Source organism: Myotis daubentonii, chromosome 13, assembly GCF_963259705.1.
Source record: "Myotis daubentonii chromosome 13, mMyoDau2.1, whole genome shotgun sequence".
NCBI classification, from domain to species: Eukaryota; Metazoa; Chordata; class Mammalia; order Chiroptera; family Vespertilionidae; genus Myotis; species Myotis daubentonii.
In genome coordinates, this window is record NC_081852.1 from 8,281,264 (window position 1) to 8,302,596 (window position 21,333).

Consider the following 21,333-nt stretch of genomic DNA (forward strand, 5'->3'; position numbering starts at 1 on the left):
CCAGCAGCGATACAGCCCTGGTGCCTGGGTCTCCTTCTGGGGCCTGGCTGTATCGCCCCCGGACCGGATGGCGTGCCCCAGCTGCGACGCAGTCCCGGGCCCTGGGTCTCCTCAGTCTGGGCACCGGATTGCGTGCCCCAGCGGCAAAAACAGCCCCGGCGCCTGGGTCTCCTTCTGGCTCTCCTCAGCCCAGGCACTGGATTGCGTACCACAGCTGCAACTCAGCCCCGGGCCCTGGGTCTCCTTCTGGGGCCTGGCTGCGTCACCCCCGGGGGACCGGATCGCGTGCCCCAGCGGCAACGCAGCCCCAGCGCCTGGGTCACCTTCTGGGTCTCCTTCTGGGGCCTGGCTGCGTCGCCCCTGGGGTCCAGATGGTGTCCCCAGGCAGCTATGCAGCCTGGCCTCTGGCCCCGCCTCTGGGTGTTCTCCCATCACTGGTGATCAGTGATCTGAGAAGCCTGGCAGACATCCGCCTCTTCCCTGCCCCACCCAGCTTCTCCCATTACTGGCCCAGGGCCGGCAAAGGCGGCCAGGTTCTCTTATCACAGAAGCCGGCAAAGGAGGCCTGGCTTCTCCGAGCAAAGGCAGCTCGGTTCTCTGGCTCTTGGCTCCCGCCTGGGTTTCCGATTGCAGTCAGTGGCAGGCAGCTTCTTCCCTCCTTCCCCTTTCGCCTCCCAGCATTGCGCCTATGTTGGCAGTTAACTGCCAATCTTAGTTGGTAGTTAATTTGCATATAGCCCTGATTAGCCAATGAAAAGGGTATCGTCGTACGCCAATTACCATTTTTCTCTTTTATTAGATAGGATACTAGGGGCCCGGTGCACGAAATTCGTGCACTGGGTGTGGGGCGGGGGGGAGTGTCCCTCAGCCCAGCCTGCCCCCTCTCACATACTGGAAGCCTTCAGGCATTGACCCCCATCACCCTCCAATCGCAGGATCGGCCCCTTGCCCAGGCCTGACGCCTCTGGCCTAGGCGTCCGGCCCGGGCAGCGGGGGCGCCATGATTGCGTGGGCTCTGCCCCTGCAGGATGCCTCTGGCTGAGGCGTTCAGCCCGGGCAGCGGGGACCCACAGCTGCAGCGGCCCTGCGATCGTGAGCTTCGCTTTAGGCCCAGGCAAGGGACCCCTAGCTCCTGGGACTGCCAGCTTCGACCATGCCCAGCTCCCATCGCTGGCTCCACCCCTACTTCCTGCTATCACTGGCCAGGGCAGAAAAGGCACCTGATTCTCCGATCATGGCTGGGGGGCAGGGCAAAGGCGGCCCCAGGGCCGCCTTTGCCCTGCCCCCAGCTCTTAGCTCCCCCCTGGGTTTCTGATCACTGTCAGTGGCAGGGGGCTTCTTCCGGCTTTCCCTTTCGCCTCCCTGCATTGTGCCTACATATGCAAATTAACCGCCATCTTGTTGGCAGTTAATTTGCATATAGCCCTGATTAGCCAATGAAAAGGGTATCGTCGTACGCCAATTACCATTTTTCTCTTTTATTAGTGTAGATAATGGGTGCTGGATTTTGTCAAGTGCTTTGTTTCTGCAATTATTGATAGGATCATGTGATTTTTTTATCCTTCATTTTGTTTATATGATGTATCACATTTATTGATTTGTAAGTATTGTACCAACCTTGTATCCCCGGAATAAATCCCACCTGATTATGGTGTATGATCTTTTTAATGTATTGCTGCATGCAGTTTGCTAATATTTTGTTGAGGATTTTAGGGTGTATATGTTCATCATGGATATTGGCCTATGATTTTTTTTTTGTAGTGTCTTTCTTTATCTGGTTTTGGAATTAGGATAATGCTGGCCTTGTGAAAAGAGTTTTGAAGTCTTCCCTTCTCTTGAATTTTTTGGACTAGTTTCAGAAGGATAGGTGTTAGTTCTTTTTTGAATGATTGATAAAGTTCACAAATGTTGAAGCCATCCAGTCCAGGACTTTTGTTTACTGGGAGTTGTTTGTTTTTTTTTTTTAAATTACTGCTTCTATTTCATTATTTGTGATTACTCTATTTCGATTTTCTAATTCTTCCTGCTTCAGTTTTGGAAGATTGTATGTATTTATCCATTTCACCCACATTTTCCGATTTATTGACATACAGTTGTTCATAGTATTTTCTTACAATCATTTGTATTTCTGTGGTATCAGCTGTTACTCCTCCTCTTTCATTTCTGCCTTTATTTAATTGGGTCCTCTCTCTTTTTTTGATGAATCTGGTTAAAGGTTTGTCAATCCTGTTTGTCTTTTTAAAGAACTGGCTCAAGGTTTCATTGATCTTTCATATTGTATGGTTTTTATTTTTATTTTTAGTTTCTCTGTCATTTTCTCATCTTAATTATATCTTTCCTTCTACTTATTCTGGGCTTTGTTTGTTTTTCTTTTTCTCGTTCTTTTAGATGTAGGGTTAGATTGTATACTTGAAATTTTTCTTGCTTCTTGAAGTAGGGCTGTAATGCTATGAACTTCCGTATCAGGACTGCTTTAGCTGTGTCCTATATATTTTGGGTCACTGTGTGTTCATTTTCATTTGTTTCCAGGTGATTTGATTTCTACTTTTTTTTCCCCTCATTGTTAACCCATTCATTGTTTAATAGCATGTTTTTGAGCCTCCACATGTTTGAATAATTTATTTTTTTAAATTGTAATTGATTTATAGTTTCATACAATTGTGGTTAGAGAAGATGCTTGATATTACAGTCTTCTTGAATTTCTTAAGACTTAGTTTGTGTCCTAACGTGTAGTCTATCTTTGAGAATGTTCTATGTGCACTTGAGAAGAATGTAGTCTTTTGCTTTGGGATGAAGTGCTCTGTAAATATCAATTAAATCCATCCCATCCAGTGTGTCATTTAAGGTCACTGCTGCCTTGTTGATTTATTGTCTGGAATATCTATCCATTGATGTCAGTGGGGTATTAAAACTCCCTACTGTGTCTGTATTGCTGTTGAGATCGTCTTTAATTTTTTTTATAGATTTTTAAAATATACTTAGGTTATCCTATGTTGGGTGCATATATGTTTATATCCTCTTGTTGGAATGATCTGTTTAGTATCATGCAGTGACCTTATTGGTTTCTTTTATGGCGTTTGTTTTGAAGTCTGTTTTGCCTGATATAAGTATAGCTACCCCAACTTTGTGTGTTTTTAAAAATATATATATTTTTATTGATTTCAGAGAGGAAAGGAGAGGGAGAGAGAGATAGAAACAATCAATGATGAGAGAGAACCATTGATCCACTGCCTCTTGCATGCCCCCTACTGGTGATAGAGCCCACAACCCGGGCATGTGCCCATGACCGTAGTCATACCTGGTATCTTTCAGTCTGCAGGCTGATGCTCTATTCAATGAGCCAAACTGGCTAGGGCCCAACTTTGTTTTTTGTTTCCATTTGCATGGAATTTTTTTCCATCCCTTCATTTTTTCTGTCTTTTTGTATATCCTTTGTTCTGAGGTGGGTCTCTTGTACAGAATATATACATGGGTTACAGTTTTTGTTGTCCATTCAGCTACCCTATGTCTTTTGACTGGAACATTTAATTTGTTTACAGTTAAGGTTATTATTAACTAGTGCCCTGGTGCACAGATTCATGCACATTGAACGGAAATTAATTAGAAGAAATATTTTAATATTGCTTTTTGCGTCTTGCTAATGGGGAAAAAAAAGGATTCCACTGAGTCTCCTATCTACCTGCTCCAGGACTTCTGTGAGGATCAAATGAGATGAGGCACCGGAAAACACTCACAAACATTTGGTTAAACTATAAAATGTTTGCACCTGGCTATAAAGCAAGCCAGGTTCCTGGGCTGAAGAAACTCTAAGGAGGCTAGTCACTAGGGAGAGGAAGCTGGGCGTTGCTGGGAGGCCTCTCTGCTCCGCTGATCCCGGTGCTGGGAGGCATATTACCCTTTTACTATATAGGATAAAGGCCTGGTGCATGGGTGGGGGCCGGCTGGTTTGCCCTGAAGGGTGTCCTGGATCAGGGTGGGGGTCCCCACTGGGGTGCCTGGCCAGCCTGGGTGAGAGGATGATGGCTGTTTGCAGCTGGTCACACACCCTTCAGGGTGGGGGTCCCCACTTGGGTGCCTGGCCAGCCTGGGTGAGGGGCTGATGGCTGTTTTCAGGCTGGGACTGAAGCTCCCAACTGCTCCTTTTTTTCTTTTTTTTTTTCTTTTTTATTCTGGGCCAGCTTTAGCTCTGAGGCTCCAGCTCTTAGGCAACCGCTGCTGAAAGCAGGTATCTGGTTTGTTTCAGTTCTATAATCGAAACTCTGTATCAATTCCAGCTCTGAGATCCCGGCTTGCTGAAAGCAGGTTTCTGGGGTTTTGTTTAGCTTCTATATTTGTTACAATGTTTCTTAAACTGCAGGCTCAGAGGTCAGCAAAGCAGGCCGTGAACATTGGTTTCCTCAGTCACTGAAGCAAGCAAACCTCATGTTAGTTTCAAGCTGCCTGGCTGCTGGCCGCCATCTTGGCTGGCAGTTAATTTGCATATCTCGCTGATTAGCCAATGGGAAGGGTAGCAGTCGTATGCCAATTACCATGTTTCTCTTTTATTAGATAGGATATACTTATTGCCATTTTATCCTCTACACTTATGTTTCTCTTTCTATTTCTTCTTCTTCTTGAAGTTGGCCCTTTAACATTTCTTGCCGTACTGGTTTGATGGTAATGAACTCATTTAACTTTTTTTTTTGTCTGGGAAGCTCTTTATTTGCCCTTCAAGTTTTAAATGTTAGCCTTGCTGGAGAAAGTAGTCTTGGTTATAGTTCCTTCCTTTTCATTACTTTGACTATTTCATGCCAATCTTTTCTGGCCTGAAGTGTTTCTGTTGAGAAATTAGCTGACAGCCTATGGGAGCTCTTGTAGGTAAGTAACTCTTTCTCCCTTGGTGCTTTTAGGATTCTCTCTTCATCTTTGATCTTTGCCATTGTAATTATGATATGTCTTGTTGTGGGCCTCTTTGTGTTTACCTTGATTGGAACTCTCTGTGCTTCCTGAACTTGTGTGACTTTTTCCTCACTATGTTAGGGTAATTTTCAGACATAATTTCTTCAAACTGGTTCTTGATCTCTTGCTCACTCTCTTCTCCTTCTGATACCCCTATGATGTGGATGTTTTTATGCTTGATGTTGTCCCAGAGGTCCCTTCGACTCTCTTCATTTTTTTTTTTTTTTTTTTTTTTGGTAATTCTCCTTTCTTTTTGATGCTCTTCGTGGGTGTTTTCTGTTACCTTTTCTCTAAATCACTGATTTGACCTTCCGCTTCACCTAAGTGCTATTGATTCCATCTAGTGTGTTCTTCATTTCAGATACTGTATTCTCATTTCTGACTGGTTCTTTTTCATGGTTTTTATGCCCTTTTTAATGCTTACCATCTCTTTTGGTTCTCACTGAGATCATCCATTTCTCCCTGAAGGTCCTTGAGCATCCTTATAACCATTCTTTTAAACTCCGCATCTGATTATATTTGTTGCTTCCATTTCATTTAATAGTTTTTATGGGAATTTCTCTTGTTCTTTCATTTGGGGCATATTTCTTTGTCTCCTCATGGTGTCCCTGTGTATTCGGTAGATCTGCTACAGCTCCCAAACTTATTACGGCTTTTTGATGTAGGTGTCTTGTTGGACTCAGTGGTAAATCTTCCCGATCACCTGAGCTCAGTGCTCCAGGAATGTTTCCTGTGGGTTATGTGCACCCTCTTTTTGTAGTCGAGTCTTGCATTATTTTGGTCCTTTCTTGGTCCTTTATAGGCTGGATGACTATAAGGATAAACCTCGATCCCTATGTTTGAGTCATTGTGCAGGGGCTGTCCTCAGAGATGAAGTTGTTCCCAGTAGGGTCTGGTGCCTGTTGGAATCCCCTGTTGTACGTGCACTTGTGTTGCTAGTCTGGTTGTGCTCTGGTGTGGTCTGAAGCCCATTGGTTGTGTTGGTTCTGGGTTCACTTGGGCAGAGTTCAGGTACAGGTCAGTGTCAGGTGTGTGTAACCAGCCTTGCCCTACCTGCCTGGAGCTACCATGCTATGCACTGTTTGTGGCTGTGTCTACTTGGCTTGGGAATGCGTGGGAGGATCCAATCTGTATACAAGGATCAGCTTCCACCACTTAGAGCTGGGGGCAGATCTGTAAAAGGTCTGAGATTTTCTGAGGTTTGCCTCCACCTGTTCATGACTCTCCTCCCCCTGAGGTTGCCTAGTCTTTTTCCAGGGCATCTGTAGAAAGACTTTAGAGTGGACCCAGCCTACCCATGACCCACAACCCTTCCACAGTTCACAAGCTTGGTAAGGTGGGGTGATGGGTTGGGATGACAGGATTAGTAAATCCCCTACTTGGTTGTCTCTCTGTCAGGCTTTCTATAAGGGAAAGTGGCCCAGACTCTAAGGCCATACTTCTTGGTCTCTGCCTGAATCTCTAACTCTAGCTTCTCCAGGAGGAGTGTACTGCAGGTTCAGGTTGGGTGCTGCCAGCTGTCCCTTCTGCAGCCAACACACAGGAGGAGGCCACTGGGACTCAGGAGGGCAGATCCAAAGAGTCTCCCATTGAGGGTGATGACAACCAATTTTGCAGGAGGGGACGAAGCACTTCATCCAGTCCTGGACCATTGTCCCAGCTCCCAGTAGCACTCCCTTTCCTTCGTGGAGCTGAGCTCAGCAGGTGTGGACACTGGGACCTCGAGGCAGATCTAACCCGTCTCCCATTAGAGGTGAGCCTGTAGGGAGGGGTGGGCACTTCCTCCCCTGCCCTGGGCAAAAGCCTCCAAGGGAGGTATGCACTGAATGTCTCGTCTCTGAAAAGCTCCCAGACTCCCCTGCGGGAATGAGCTTAGCAGGGCGGGGTCCCGGCAGCCAAAAGGCAGGTCAAATTTATCTGTTGAGGAATAGCCCAGAGGAGATTGGAGTGACCCCCACCACACATTCTGTATCCACACAACCCAGCACCCATCTGTCTGATTCCCAGTAGACGTGCTCAGAAAGTCCCAGCTCTGTGTGGCTCTCTTACCCCCCACGGGACTGAACTCAGTAGGGCAGGGCCATAGGTAGTGGAAGGACAGGCCCAGTGATTCCACAGTTAGTGGGGGTGCAGGCTCTGCCCTGGAGGTGGGGAAGAATGGTCCCTTTTCTAAAGCTACACAGTCTCGGCCAAGAGCTTCAGAAAAAGAGCTCCCCAAAGGTCCTACTGGGTGCAGCCAGCAAAGCCTCCTCTGCAGGCCCGGAGCAGGCAGAGTGGTGTCGCCAGTAGTTGGAGGACCTGGCAGTACACTCCCCAGGCTGGCGCTGTAACAATAGGAGAGCTTGACCCTGGGAAGGTAGGTGGCCTCTGGGTCTAGCCCCTGTTCTCCTGTGCAGACTGAATCCCCACTGACTTCAATACCAGATGCACTGTGAGCTCCTCTTCCTGTCTCTGTTGCTCTGGGTGGGAATCCCTGTGTGGGGTTGAGACCTCATGCACCTTGGGGAGGGAGTTTTGCAGCCAAGATATCCCTTTGGCTTCTCTCAGCTGCTCTATGTGGGTGTCATGTCCAGCCCCTTCTGTATCTTCACCTTCTTACCAGTCTCCATGTGGCTTCTTCTGTAAATCCTTGGTTATAATATTCCAGTTCAGCTAGCCTTCAATTAGTTATTCAGGTTGATTGCTCTGTAATTCAGCTGTAAATCTGATTTGGTGGTGGGCGCAGGTGAGTGTAGCTTCCACATGTTCTGCAGCCATCTTGGAATCCCTACTTTATTATTCTGAAGGTGTGTATTATTGCTTGGTGTGGTATTTTGTTCATGGTACACAATCAATCTTATGTGGGAAAAGCCTTTGGGATTGACACCATGGAACTACTTGGCTAATGTTTCTCAAGAAGCTCCAGGCCATAAATGAATTCCTTCTCTGCTACTCCCAGAAGGATTAGATTGAATTCAGGGTAGTTAATGTGGAAGGTGATACTTTAATACTATAACTTGGTTTTTAAGTTAAAATGACTTTATTTTATGCTAGGAGGGCACATACTGGAAACCTTTAAATTTATCTTGACTTCTTAAAAACTTTACTTTTTTTTGTAGAAAGGCTAACTTTTATATTATATCAAAGCACTAAAATTTTGAGGACCTACTGGGAATCTTAAGTTTGTTAATTTGGTTGTGATAATGTTAGGAATGTTCTAGTACTTATCCAGGTGGCATAGTGATTAAGGACATAGGCTTTGGAGTCAGCTTCAACGCTTACTGTGTGACCCCAGGCCTGGGTTTCTTCATCCAGACAGTGGGGATGGTAACAATTACACTGTTTCATAGAGTGGTTGTGATCATGTGAGTTTCGTTTCTAATATGTTACTGAAAATATGTGTCTGTTTTATCATAAGACTTAAAAAATTGTGTCAATTCTGTTACTTATGCAGCATCTTATACAACTTGGTATAGTTCTGAGGGTATTAGACTTAAGAGTTAGGAAACCTGAGTTTCACTCCCTACTTTCTTTATGAGTAGCTGCTTGACCTCTAACAAGCAGCCTAGCTTCCTCTTTCTCTGCCTGACGTAGCTCATTTATAAAATTGAGGTTGGGTTTGAAGTGGTTCATCTCTAAGATTCATTTTAGTTCTTTTATGAATCATAATTGAGCTAACTAAGACACAATTCATGAGGAGAGCATATTTTACAACCCAGGGAAGAAAAAGGCTTGGTGTGTGGAGGGTAAGATTGAGAATAATTAAAGTAGTCATGCTTCTAATATATGGCGAAATAAACAATAATGTGTTGACTTAGAATAATGAACACATTTCTAATACTTGCTACTGTCCAACACAGAAATGGACCACCATTTCTGTGCTGTATGCTTCCTAACACTGAAAGGACAAAGGCCAAGGTCATACTGGCAAATGATGCTTCAGAGTCAGGTCCAAATTATTTAAGCCTTAGCTAGGGATGGTGCTGGATATCTTCTCTAACCTTCTGGCCTCCCATGGGTGGAAATCATGACATGATAAAGTTATTAAAGTAATCAAGAAAAAAACCGTATTGCATTGTGGTTACTAACTTTAAATGAATTATAATGATGATAATTCATATATTAAATTCTTTTTTTATCTGTAATTTTTTTGAAGTGCAGACTAAATACACTGTTCTGAGTTTTGAAAATGTTGCTCTTAAGTCATATTTAGTTTTTGATGATTTATCTGGGAAAAGCAACACTGTTATTTTCATTGTTTTGAGTGATCTTTTCAATGCTTGCCACTTTTAAACAAAGCTGGGAACTGTGAGTTTGGGTTCTTAGGTCTTGTAGAGATATGCAACTGAATGTGTCATTGACTGTGTGGGTGCATTGCCAACTGCTCTGGAGATGTTTACCAGTCTGGGCAGTTTTGATAATATTATCTTCGTATAGGGTCTGCTGTGAAGCAGTCTTTGAAGAAATATATGTGGGGGAGCAAACCCTTGAGGGAAAAGGTATTCTTATTACTTTTATTAAATTATAATGCTCCCCCCCTTACTTTTAAATTATAATGCCCCCCCCCCAGTTCGTGTGTGTGTGTGTGTGTGTGTGTGTGTGTGTGTGTGTGTGTATTTCCTAAACGATCTCAGGCCTCCTTTACCCACTGGGTGCCCTGTTCCTGATGAGTTGGGATTAGACTCCAGTGAACCAGGGGATAAATCAGTTGATGGCAGGCTTCTCAACCTTAGCACTGCTGACATTTGGTAATGGATAATTCTTTGCTGTGGGGCTGTCCTGTGCATTGTAGTATGTTTGGTAGCATCCCTGGTCTCTTCCTACCAGTGCCAGTAGCACCTCCCCCCCAGTTATGCCAACTAAAGATAGCCCCAAGACATAGCCAAAAGTCCTCTGGGCAGCAAAATCACCCAAGTTGAGAACCAAGGACTTATGGATGCCTCTCCGCCAGCCCTCTGCCACAGTTGTGGTCATCCTACTCTCTGATTTCTCCATGTTGCCAGCCCAGCTCACAGCCTCCTCCCCCTGATTGTGCTCTGCTCAGCTAATGAGGTGGAAAGTTGCCAACAGGAAGGTGGAATCAGTGGGGAATAGGGCAGAGCTGGAGTCAGGTGTGACCTTGGTAGTGACTGAGCACTGCAACACACAGATGGGTGTGTTTTTGGTGGCAGCTAATGATTAGACTTGAATGTACTTTGACATGAAAGTGAGCTGACAGAGTGACACTGGTGGTCCTAGCACACAAAACAGGTATGTGGCATCTGCATGTTGTCTGAAGCCTGCTGGGAGTCTGGGGTTTGGAAAGAAAGCTGCATGGATGTTTTCTCCGTAGTATTTTTTACTTGAATGGGTAAGGAAAACAGAAACTGCTTCTTGGTTAACTTCCGTGTTCAATTTAGATTTCAGTTTTGAGGTGACTTTAGTAGATAGAGTCAATATTTTTTTTACATGAATGAAATGATGTGGGAGAATTTGTAAATATAAAATGGCAAATATTTAAATAGTGCAACTGGGGATGATGCCATAACCTAAGAAACGCTCCGAGTGCTCAGGGAGTGAGGCAGGTAACTGGGCTTGATACACCGTGTGAGGAACGGTGGGGCTGGTGGTGAGGGAAGGCATGGAGATCTCGTAGGTAAACTCAAGACTTGGAGCAGGTGTTCACAGGCCCTGTTAATATTCATTTTCAAACAATCAATGTTTGTCATTAGTACTTTTATACTGGGATTTATACATTTTTTTAAACCTAGTCACAGTCATCCTGAATGCTGTTTATTTTATAAACCTTACTCTCTTAACATTTATTGCATAACACTTCCCACTTCAATTACTTAGTGACTGCATACTGCATTTTATGTTATATTCTAATTTACTTAACCCTTTTCCTATTGCTTAATGTAGAACTTATTTTAAAGAATTTTGCTACTGTAAATATCTTTTGATGGATATATTTGGCAATACATTTTAATCCATAGTTCAGACAATTTCTTTCAGATAGTGTCGTGAACTAGAGTCACTGGGTGAGATGGTGTGGATATTTTTTTAAAATTAAATTTGTTGGGCTGACATTAGTTAATAAAATTATTTAGGTTTCAAATGTGCAATTTTATAATACATTATCAGTTTCTGCATTGTGTGTTTACCACCCAGAGTCAAAACTAGGAAAGTTGACACCTTTACCCTTTATTTTTAAGGCTCTTGATTCCTGTTACTAAACTGCTCTACTGAAAAGTTCTAGCTAACACTTTTATTAGCAGAGTGTTGAGTGACCCTTTTAGGACATTTTTGCCACAGTTGGGTGCTATTAAAAAAAAAAAGAACGGATTTAACAGGGGTAAAACATCTAATTTTTGTCTTTCTTTCCCTGTTTAAGTTATTGGTGAAGTTGATTTTTTGTTGTTTTCTTTTAAAACTTCATTAGTTTCTTTTGTAAATTGGCTCTGCATGTCTTTTTCCCCTTAATTTTTGGGGATTTTACTGTTTATTTTTTTCTGATTCTTTTGTACAGTTTATATATACATATTTTGTTTTTATGTTCAGTTTATTATTATTTATTTTTAAATATATTTTATTGATTTTTTTACAGAGAGGAAGGGAGAAGGTTAGAGAGTTAGAAACATCGATCAGCTGCTTCCTGCACACTCCCTACTGGGTATGTGCCCGCAACCAAGGTACATGCCCTTGACTGGAATCGAACTCGGGACCCTCGAGTCCGCAGGCTGATGCTCCATCCACTGAGCCAAACCGGTCAGGGCTATTATTTTTTAATTAAGCTTAACATTCAGTATTATATATTAGTTCAGGTGTGCAGTGTTGTGGTTAGACAGTCATGTATTTTACAGTGTTCCCCCTGATATTTCTAGTTCCCACCTGGACTGTTCATACTTATTACTGTATTATTGACTATATTCCCTATGCTTTACTTTATACTTTATATCCTCATGACTATTTTGTAACTACCAATTTGTACTTCTTAATCCATTCATCTTTTTGCCAAACCTCCCTGCCCCTCTGGCAACTGTCAGTCTATTCTCTGATTTATGGATCTGTTTCAATTTTGTGTGTTTATTTTGTTCTTTAGATTTCACATATAAAAAATCGTATGGTATTTGTCTTTATCTATCTGGCTTATTTCATTTAGCATAATCCTCTTTAGGTCCAATCACATTGTTGCAAATGGTAAGATTTAATTCTTTTTTTATGGCCAAGTAATATTCTGTTGTATATATGTAATACATTTTTATCCACTCGTCTATTAATGGATACTTGAGCTGCTTCCATATCTTAGCTATCTATCTATATATATAAAAGCCAAGCAACTGGAATGCTGGAATGACCAGAATGACCAGAACAACTGGTTGGTATGATATGCACTGTGGCTGGCCAACTGGCCTGATGGGGAGATGGCCCTTCCCCCACGGCTGGTCCGGCCCCCAATTGGCTCCCCCATCCCTATTGGGGGCAGGGCCAGCCGGCCAGCCGCCCATGGCGCTTCCCCCTGGCTGCAGCCCCTCCCCCAGGCCAGCACCACCCCCAATTGGCACCCCCATCCTGATTGGGCGCAGGGTTGGCCAGCCATCCTCCTGTGGCCCCCCCACAGCCGGCCCTGCCCCTGAGTGCCCCCCCCCATTGGGCGTGGGGTTGCCTGACCTCCTGCAGCACCCTCCTGGCCGGCCTGGCCTCGACCATCCCCCATCAGGGTGGGCCAGCCGGACCCCACCCATGCACAAATTTGTGCACCAGGCCTCTAGTCCTATATAATAAAAGGCTAATATGCAAATTGTCCCCTTGAATGGGAGTTTGACTGGGAGTTCAACCAAGAGTTCGACCGGGGGCAGGGCCAGCCGGCCAACTGCCCACAGCCCCTCCCCTCAGACAGCCCAGCCCGATCGTCCCAATCGAGGTGGGCTGGCCGGACCCCATCTATGCACGAATTTGTGCACCAGGCCTCTAGTTGTAAATAATGCTGCAATGACCATAGGGAGCATATACTTTTTTGAATTAGTGTTTCAGGTTTCTTTGGATATATACCCAGAAGTGGAATCACTGGGTCAAAAGGCAGTTCCATATTTAATTTTTTGTGGAAACTCCATACTCTCTTCCACAGTGGCTGCACCAGTCTGCATTTCTAGCAACAGTTCATGAGGGTTCTCTTTCCCCCATATCCTTGCCAACCCTTGATGTTTGTAGATATATTGATGATAGCCATTCTGACAGATGTGAGGTGATATCTCACTGTGGTTTTAATAGACATTTCTCTATGATTGGTGTTTTCAGATGTTCATTGGCCATCTGCATGTCTGCTTTAGAGAAGTGCCCATTCAGGTCCTCTGACCACCTTTTAATTGAATTGTGTTTTTGGTGTTGAGTTGCATGAATTCTTTATAAATTTTGGATATTAACTCCTTATCAGATGTATCATTTGCGAATATCTTCTGCCATTCAATAGATTGTCTTTTCAATTTATCGATGGTTTTCTTTGCTGTGCAAAAAACATTTTAGTTTGATGTAGTCCCATTTTTTTGTGTGTGTGGTTGTTCCCGTGCCTGAAGAGATATAGCAGAACAAATATTGCTAAGAGAAATGTCAGAGATTTTTCTGCCTATGTTTTCTTCTAGGGATTTTATGCTTTTGAGTCTTACATTTAGTTTTTAATACATTTTGCGTTTATTCTTGTGTATGGTGTAAGAAGGTGGTCTAATTTCATTTTTTGCATGTATCTGTCCAATTTTCCCAGCACCACTGATTGAAGAGACTGTCTTTATCTGATTGTATGTTCTTGCTTCCTTTGTCATATACTAATTGACTGTATTTGTTTTTTTTTTCCTCAAAGTAGATTTTATTTATACATTTCTTCAAATGATTGTAGAATTTTTAAAAATCCCTCCCAAATTTGACAATTTAGGAACAGTGGTGGAAACTGGAGTTCTTTGAAGAAAGCAAATACAAATAAATTGGTGCTTTGCTAGCTCACTGAGCAACTGCCAAGAAGCCAATTTATTCTATAAACTTAAGAAACTTATATGTGGGTATGTTTGAATTGGCCTTCTAAGAATTGTTCAAATAAAGGAAACATTATGGAAAACAGGTTGGTTTCCAAAAAGTGCTATCTTTGAAAATAAAACTTCAGAAGTGCATGTTTGAAAGATCGGCAAAGCTTGGTACAGTGTTTATATAGAAAGTTTACAGAAGTACCAACATATGGCAGAACATTATGAATTAAGCCATGGAGTAAACGTTTTTCCGTTTGTGCAATGCTGATAGCAATCGATTCCTCTGCAGACTCAGATTCATCTATATCGGCATCTTCGTCCCATTCCTGAAAAGCACGACTTTCATCCTTTCTACTTTTCACCCATTCCTCGTCAGGTTCAGTATCAAGTTCAGTTGCAGGGCCACTATACCAGTCACCTCTGGCCCAGTGAACAGGGTAAAGATGCTTCCAAAGCGATCCAGTCTTCGCCAGCTGAGACCATTTGGTGCTTACTTGACTGCAGCGACTAACTCTTGAGGATTAAGATAACTGAAAATTGACAGCATTACCTCAGGAGGAAGATGGGTTATACCTGTGGATCGGTCTGACACCTCTGCTTCTTTATCTGACTTTTCATCCACAGAATATTTAAAAAACTTCTGTCGCTCTTCAGCTTGATTCCACAGGCTAAGACCTCTAAGGAGTTCTGTGGTATCCTTTTGAGAGCAATGTTGTGCAGTCACTTTCTTTTTAATATCCTTAAGCTCTTCATAGGTAAAATATTCCATTAACATGGGCTGAAAAACCTCTTCTTCTTCTTTCATATGAGGAAGAAAATCTCTTGTAAATGCCTCCAATCTCTCTTTCAGCTGTTTCTCATAATTCAACTGCTCATATTCATTCTTAACATTCTTCAGTCCCTTTTCAAAGAGGCTAAGCATCTCAGAGAGTTTGTTGTCAGAATGTACATTATAAATGGTCTGGCTGCGTTGTTGAAGCAAACCAATAATGTATTCATTTTCAATCTGCTCATGCATTTTGAACTCCTTAAAAGTAGCATACAGAGACTGCAGAAGAGCGCGGAAATCATTGTTGTTGGAAAAGTTGGTTTTAGAAAGCTTGTCGCAGTACAGCCCCACCAGCTGCCTCATCCGCCGGTGCGGGGCGGTGAACACGTCCGCCTCTTCGGGGAAGGGCGCCATCGCCACTGCCTCAGCCTCCGCCTCAGCAGCCGCGGCCGCCGCCTCTCCTTAGACTCCCTGGCGCAGGGCAGAGGCGGCGCGCCCCCTGCGCGTGCGCCTGACTGTATTTGTGTGGGCTTATTTTTGAGCTTCTGTTGTGTTCCATTACTCGGTGTGTGTTTTTATGCCAGTACCATAATGGTTTGATTTCTGTAGCCTTTAAGTATATATAGTTTGATACCTTGTAGTGTGATATCTCCAACTTTGTTTTTCTTACTCAAGATTGGTGTGGCTATTCGTGATCTTTTGTGGTTCCAAGTAAATTTTTGGATTATTTGTTGTAGTTTGGTGAAATAAACCATTGGTATTTTGAGAGGAATTGCATTGAATTTAGAGATTGCTTTGTGTAGTATGGACATTTTAATGATGTTAATTCTTTTTATCCACAAGCATGGTATATTCTTCCATTTGTATTTTCTTCAGTTTCTTTTATATTATTATTTTTTTTTACTCCTTTTTCTCCTTGCCTCATTTCCCTTACTATTTAAGTATATCTTAGTATATTAGCATATCTGAGGCATTTAAAATATATATATTTTTATTGATTTCAGAGAGGAAGGGAGAGGGAGAGAGAGAATCAGAGAATCATTGATCGACTGCCTCTTGCACACCCCCTACTGGAGATCGAGCCTGCAACCAGGGCATGTGCCCTGACCAGGAATTGAACTGTGACCTTCTGGTTCATAGGCCGATGCTCAACCGTTGAGCTGCGCCAGTTGGGCAATGAGGCATTTTTTAATATTAAGGAACAGGAACTCAAGTGAATGTTTTAAAAAGTGTTTATTTTAAGGCCACAAGGAAACTGGAGCTGTAAAGCCATGAGGATCTGCACAAGTCTAGGGACCAGATACACATAATGCTCGTTGCATCTCTGCTGTTCTCTTTCAGTCGGCTTCATTTTTCCCTTGAGCCAGAAGCCTTCTTCACCCTCTATGGTATCTTTTACTGTTTTATATCTTCTGTTCATGGTTCTCAACTCCCTCTGACCTTGGCCTTGCTTATGAATCTTTGAGGATCTTCCTTCTCTCCATGTATTCTTTCAACTTCAACTCCCTTTAATATGTGCCCAATTCCCGGTATGGATTCTGGCCCTGTGTGTCCAGATTTCACTTGCCAGCTCACCTAACTAGTCTCTCCCCAGCCAGAGTATTGGTTACCTGTGGGTCTGAGGGCTTTCTGTGTGTTGGGGCAAGGAAGGCTCATGCAACCAAGACATGACTGACCATAGCCCTCCCTCAGCTGGGTGCCATGGTGCCATGTGTAGCTTATATCCTTCTAAGCTGTTTAGTATTCTTTTTTGAACCATGAACACTATAAAAATAAAAGCCCCCTACTTGCATGAAAGCAAGTTTGGGAAATTAAAAATTCCTATCCTGCTTATTCTTGTGTGAAAACTGTGATAAATGTAATGCACATTTGCAATTTTTTGTTGTTTCTGGGATTATAGCCAAGAAGGAAATGTAGATTTCTAGTCATATTAATGGAGGTTTTTATCTCAGAGATGTGATGTTCATATTTACTGAAATGTAAGAGCATTTGCAATGAACTGAAAACAATTTTTTTCTTTCTCCATTTTTTTCTTTATTGATTAAGGTATTACATACGTGTCCTTATCCCCCCATTATCTCCCCATCCCCCACCCCGCTCATGCCCTCACTCTCCTGGTGTCTGTCCATTGAAAACAATTTTGGTATGAATCAGTAATACTGTGTTCTAGAATACAAAGTCAAATGAAAAACCACAGCATGTTTTGGACAGTAGACATTTAACTGTCATCTGTATACCACTGTGCAGTTTGCAAAACACTTTCCACATTTGTCACATTCTAAGAGCCCTGCAGTTAAAAACATAAAGGCAAAGGGGCACAAGAAGCCCTTCTCACGAGGGAGTAAGGGAGGCCCGGTCTTCCGAGCCTGCTGATTTGGAGCAGAGTCCGTGGCTCGGCTTGCTGCTGCTGCCTTCTGGGCGAGCCCCCACCAGCGAGGAATCCTGAGCACGCCCGTCCGCTTCCCTGGATCTCAGGGAAATGGACCTAACAGCAGGACCTGCCTCATGGATTACGAGGATTGACTTAGCGTATGCAGTGTGTGGACCTGGCCTGGGGAGCAGTAAGCTCTCAGCCTCAGGCTCGGGCTCAGGCCTGGTGCAAGCCCAGGTCTCAGAGCAAGTTCCCTGACTCTCAGCCTTGTAATCTTACATTGTGCTGCCTCCAGTGGCCTTTTAAGTTTATGATACATTTAGTAACAAATGATTAGAACAAGGCAAAGTTTTTCATTCCTTTCCTAAAATTTATGTTCTTCTCAAATAATTGAAATTGCCAGAAAATTACTTTTTAAACCACACCTTTTCTTTTTAAAGATACATTCACATGGGATATTTAGTTGATTTAAAATAGCAAGAATTGTCAAAGCATGAATGAGGCTTTATTATAAATTCCGTATTTTGCTACATATTTTTTTCCTGTTAGGCCTCAAAATGTCCTACTTTATGTATATTTTATTTCTTCAAAAAGTAGGTTTTATTTGTGTTACTATAAAATAGTAATAAAAGATCAGTCAGTAGAGGAAGAGTGACAGTTCCTTTGTGGGTTACCCCCATTTTCTTCCTGGATGCTCTCCAGCTGCACTGTGAATAGTGGCTGCTGCACACACATAGACCTGTGTGTTTATGCACACACACACGTACCCACACAAACAGTCTGTGGTGCTGAAGGCCCAGCTGGGTGCTCCCACCCTGTGCCCAGCCTCAGAAGTGCCACCATGGCTGCCAGTGTAGTCGTTGTGTTCACAGAGCCGCCGGCATGGCGGAGCCACCAGGATGGGCATCGTCACCAATGCTCCTCTCAGCTTTGTGGCTCACAGCTGCTGCTGCTTGTGCTGCCAGGTTCTCCAGTTTTATTGTTCCACAGAATCTTTTGGAAAAGCGTCTTTAACTCTATTTGCAGCTCCCTTGTTTTATGCAGCATAGTGTGAGTGATAGACACCTGTTGTCTTCCAAGCCACACTCTGTTCTCAATGCTCTGTGGCTTTCTTTGCATTAAACGTAGGCTCTTGCTTTAGAATGAGTCCCCTGCATAACATTTCTCGTGTGTTTGGTGTGTGTGTGTCTCAGAGTGTGTTTATGTAAACAAGCTCTTGGCAAGTCTGACCCTGCCATGAAAAAGAAAAAAGAAAAATCTGTTTTTCCTGGAGTGGTTCCTGTGCAGGCTTAGCTGGGAGTTGTGCTTATTAGGAAGAATAATTTTGTATGAAAATGATTTTTCAAAGGTAGTAATTGACTCAGGGTTCATCTTCCAAAGGTAGAAATGCCAAAGTTAATTAAAACTATAGTAATAGGCAGAAAGTACTATTGATCCTTTTTCTTATACGTTTGTTAAACACTTACACTATGGTAGGTTATTGTTACTAAGCCATCACATCATCATCATCATCATTATTATTTTGTAGGTCTGAATAGGCATAGTAAACTACAAGTCTGTTGAGTAAGGCTTGGTGCAGTGCTTTCCCAAACACCTCATCTTAGATTGGCGCTGTGTATTCCCAGCGGTTTTGCCGTCATTGTTATAGGACACTGAGAGGAGTGGTAAGCCTCTGCTGAAGGCAGACGTGAAAGGACTATTGCTTCTGTAGTCAACACTGCCTCATTTGACTTCTTAGCTGTGGCCGCCTCTTCTGGCCCCTCATGCTATTTGGAGCGATCCTGCAGCCACATCCAGCCCTGTCTATCCTCTCTGCATCGGGGTTTTGGACCTTCTGTTCACAGTCAGACTTCTAACCTCACAGTTCCTTTAAGAACTAGTTTTTGTGTGTGTGTGTGTTTTTTTTTAAATATAAATGTGCTGGTTTATTGTCCTAAGAATTATACTGCAAAGGCCATTGTGGTAGCGAGAGACATGTAGAGGATAGAATAGGCAATGGATAGGAAGTATTAAGAATAAGCACCTTTTGCTTAATGGGCATAGAGTTCTAGTTTTGCAAGTTGAAAAAGTTCTGGAGATCTTTTCCTAACAATGTGATATACAATATTTAACACTGCTTAACTATAAACCTAAAATGGTTAATTTGATACATTTTATTACTTGGTTTTTACCACAATAAAAAAAGAATAAGTTTAATTTGTGGAATATAGATTTAAAAGATTAAATGCAGGGTTTTGGATTTTCTGTCTTATTTTTTTTGTACTTGGTAAGATTTACTCATTCTTTATCACAGATTGAATCAGCAGCCCAAAGTTATTGGAGGGTTTACCAGAGCAAGGGAGATGATTAACAAACAGAATGTATACATTTAAATGTATTGAGCACTTCCTATGTAGCAGGCTCTGTGCTTTTAGTTTATAATTTAGAGAAGTAAGGGGCATGTATTCCCAAGGGCAGACAGTGAAACAGTATAAATCAGTATTGCCACTTATGCTGAAAGAACTGTAGAAGGGAAAAATTGTGTGAACCATGAACATGTTATTATTAACTTAAAACATCTAGATGTAAAGTAATTCATCAAATTCTCAAAACTGAGTTATGGAAAATTTCAAGTATATACAGAAGTGGGGGAATACAGAGTGTCCCAAAAAAAGTATGCACATTTTTTTTCTGATAGCTCAATTGATGTTTCTTTCTTTTCAGATTTAACCCATTGGATCAATAATTATTCAAAGTGTATATAGATGTTTTTGGGGCATCCTGTAGTACAATGAACTAATGTGTGTCCGTACCCTATCTCTATCCACTCACAGCCTTTAAAAGAAAAAATATATCTATATCTATATATCTACATATCTATAATAATAAAAGCCTAAGATGCTAATTAGAATGGATGACCTTCTAGACAAAGCCAGGGTGGGAGGGCCAAGACCCTTGCACGAATTTTGTGCATGAGGCTTCTAATCCTACATAATAAAGAGGTAATATGCAAATTGACCATCACTCCAACACACAAGATGGCCACCCCCATGTGGACACAAGATAGCCAGCAGGGGAGGGCAGTTGTGGGCGATAAGGCCTGCAGGGGAGGGCAGTTGTGGGCGATCAGGCCTGCAGGGGAGGGCAATTGGGGGAGATAAGACCTGCAGGGGAGGGCAGTTGGGGGGGACCCAGGCCTGTAGGGGAGGGCAGTTGGGGGGGGACCAGGCCTGCAGGGGAGGGCAGCTGGAGGCGACCCGGGCCTGCAGGGGAGGGCAGTTGGGGGGACCATGCCTGTAGGGAAGGGCAGTTGGGGGGAACCAGGCCTGCAGGGGAGGGCAGTTGTGGGGAATCAGGCCTGCAGGGGAGGGCAGTTGGGGGTGACCCAGGCCTGCAGGGGAGGGCAGCTGGGGGCGACCCAGGCCTGCAGCAGAGGGCAGTTGTGGGGGGAACCCAGGCCTGCAGCAGAGGGCAGTTGTTGGGGACCCAGGCCTGCAGGGGAGGGCAGTTGGGGGCGACCCAGGCCTGAAGCAGAGAGCAGTTGGGGGGACCAGGCCTGTAGGGGAGGGCAGTTGGGCGGGGGGACCCAGGCCTGCAGGGAGGACAGTTGTGGGGGGGGACCAGGCTTGCAGGGGAGGGCAGTTGGGGGCGACCAGGCTGGCAAGGAAGGGCAGTTAGGGGTGATCAGGCCAGCAAGGGAGGGCAGTTGGAGGCGACCATGCCTGCAGAGGAGGACAGTTAGGGGTGACCAGGTCAGCAGGGGAGAGCAGTTAGGGGTCACCAGGCCGGCAGGGGAGTGGTTAGGGGTGATCAGGCTGGCAGGCAGAAGCAGTTCGGGGCAATCAGGCAGGCAGGCAAGTGAGCGGTTGGGAGCAAGCTGTCCTGGATTGTGAGAGGGATATCCGACTGTCAGATGCCCACCAGGATTGGGCCTAAACCGGGAGTTGGACATCCCTCAAGGGGTCCAAGATTGGAGAGGGTGCAGGCTGGGCTGAGGGACCCGCGCCCTCCCCGCCCCCCCGTGCACAAATTTCGTGCACTGGGCCTCTGGTGTGTGTGTGTGTGTGTGTGTGTGTGTATTTGCTTTCAGGAAGGGAGCGGGAGAGAGAGGTAGAAACATCAATGATGAGAGAGAATCATTGACCGGCTGTCTCCTGCATGCCCCCAACTGGGAATTTGAGCTGCAACCCGGGCATGTGCCCTGCCCAGGAATTGAACTGTGACCTCCTGGTTTATAGTTTGATACTCAGCCACTGAGTCCCACCGACTGGGCCTCACAGCCTTTTTTATTTCCTTGTACCTCC

At 44.0% G+C, this 21,333-nt stretch overlaps 2 protein-coding genes across 8 annotated transcripts in view; one reads left to right on the forward strand and one right to left on the reverse strand.

Moving 5' to 3' along the window:
- MARCHF8 (membrane associated ring-CH-type finger 8) overlaps positions 1-21,333 on the forward strand; it is a 147,564-nt gene that overhangs the window by 10,614 nt on the left and 115,617 nt on the right. For 2 of the 7 annotated variants that reach the window (XM_059662130.1, XM_059662131.1), the window contains exon 1: positions 9,684-10,167. The exons of the other annotated variants lie outside the window; for them this stretch is intronic. The gene's annotated coding sequence lies outside the window, so the exon portion shown is untranslated. Of the gene's footprint in view, positions 1-9,683; positions 10,168-21,333 lie in introns of those variants that run through there. 7 annotated transcript variants of the gene reach the window in all.
- On the reverse strand, positions 14,024-15,149 carry LOC132214632 (F-box/LRR-repeat protein 5-like). The gene is given in 2 exon segments (XM_059661968.1): positions 14,024-14,418; positions 14,421-15,149. Coding segments are annotated over 2 exon segments (1,068 nt in total). The 5' UTR covers positions 15,094-15,149.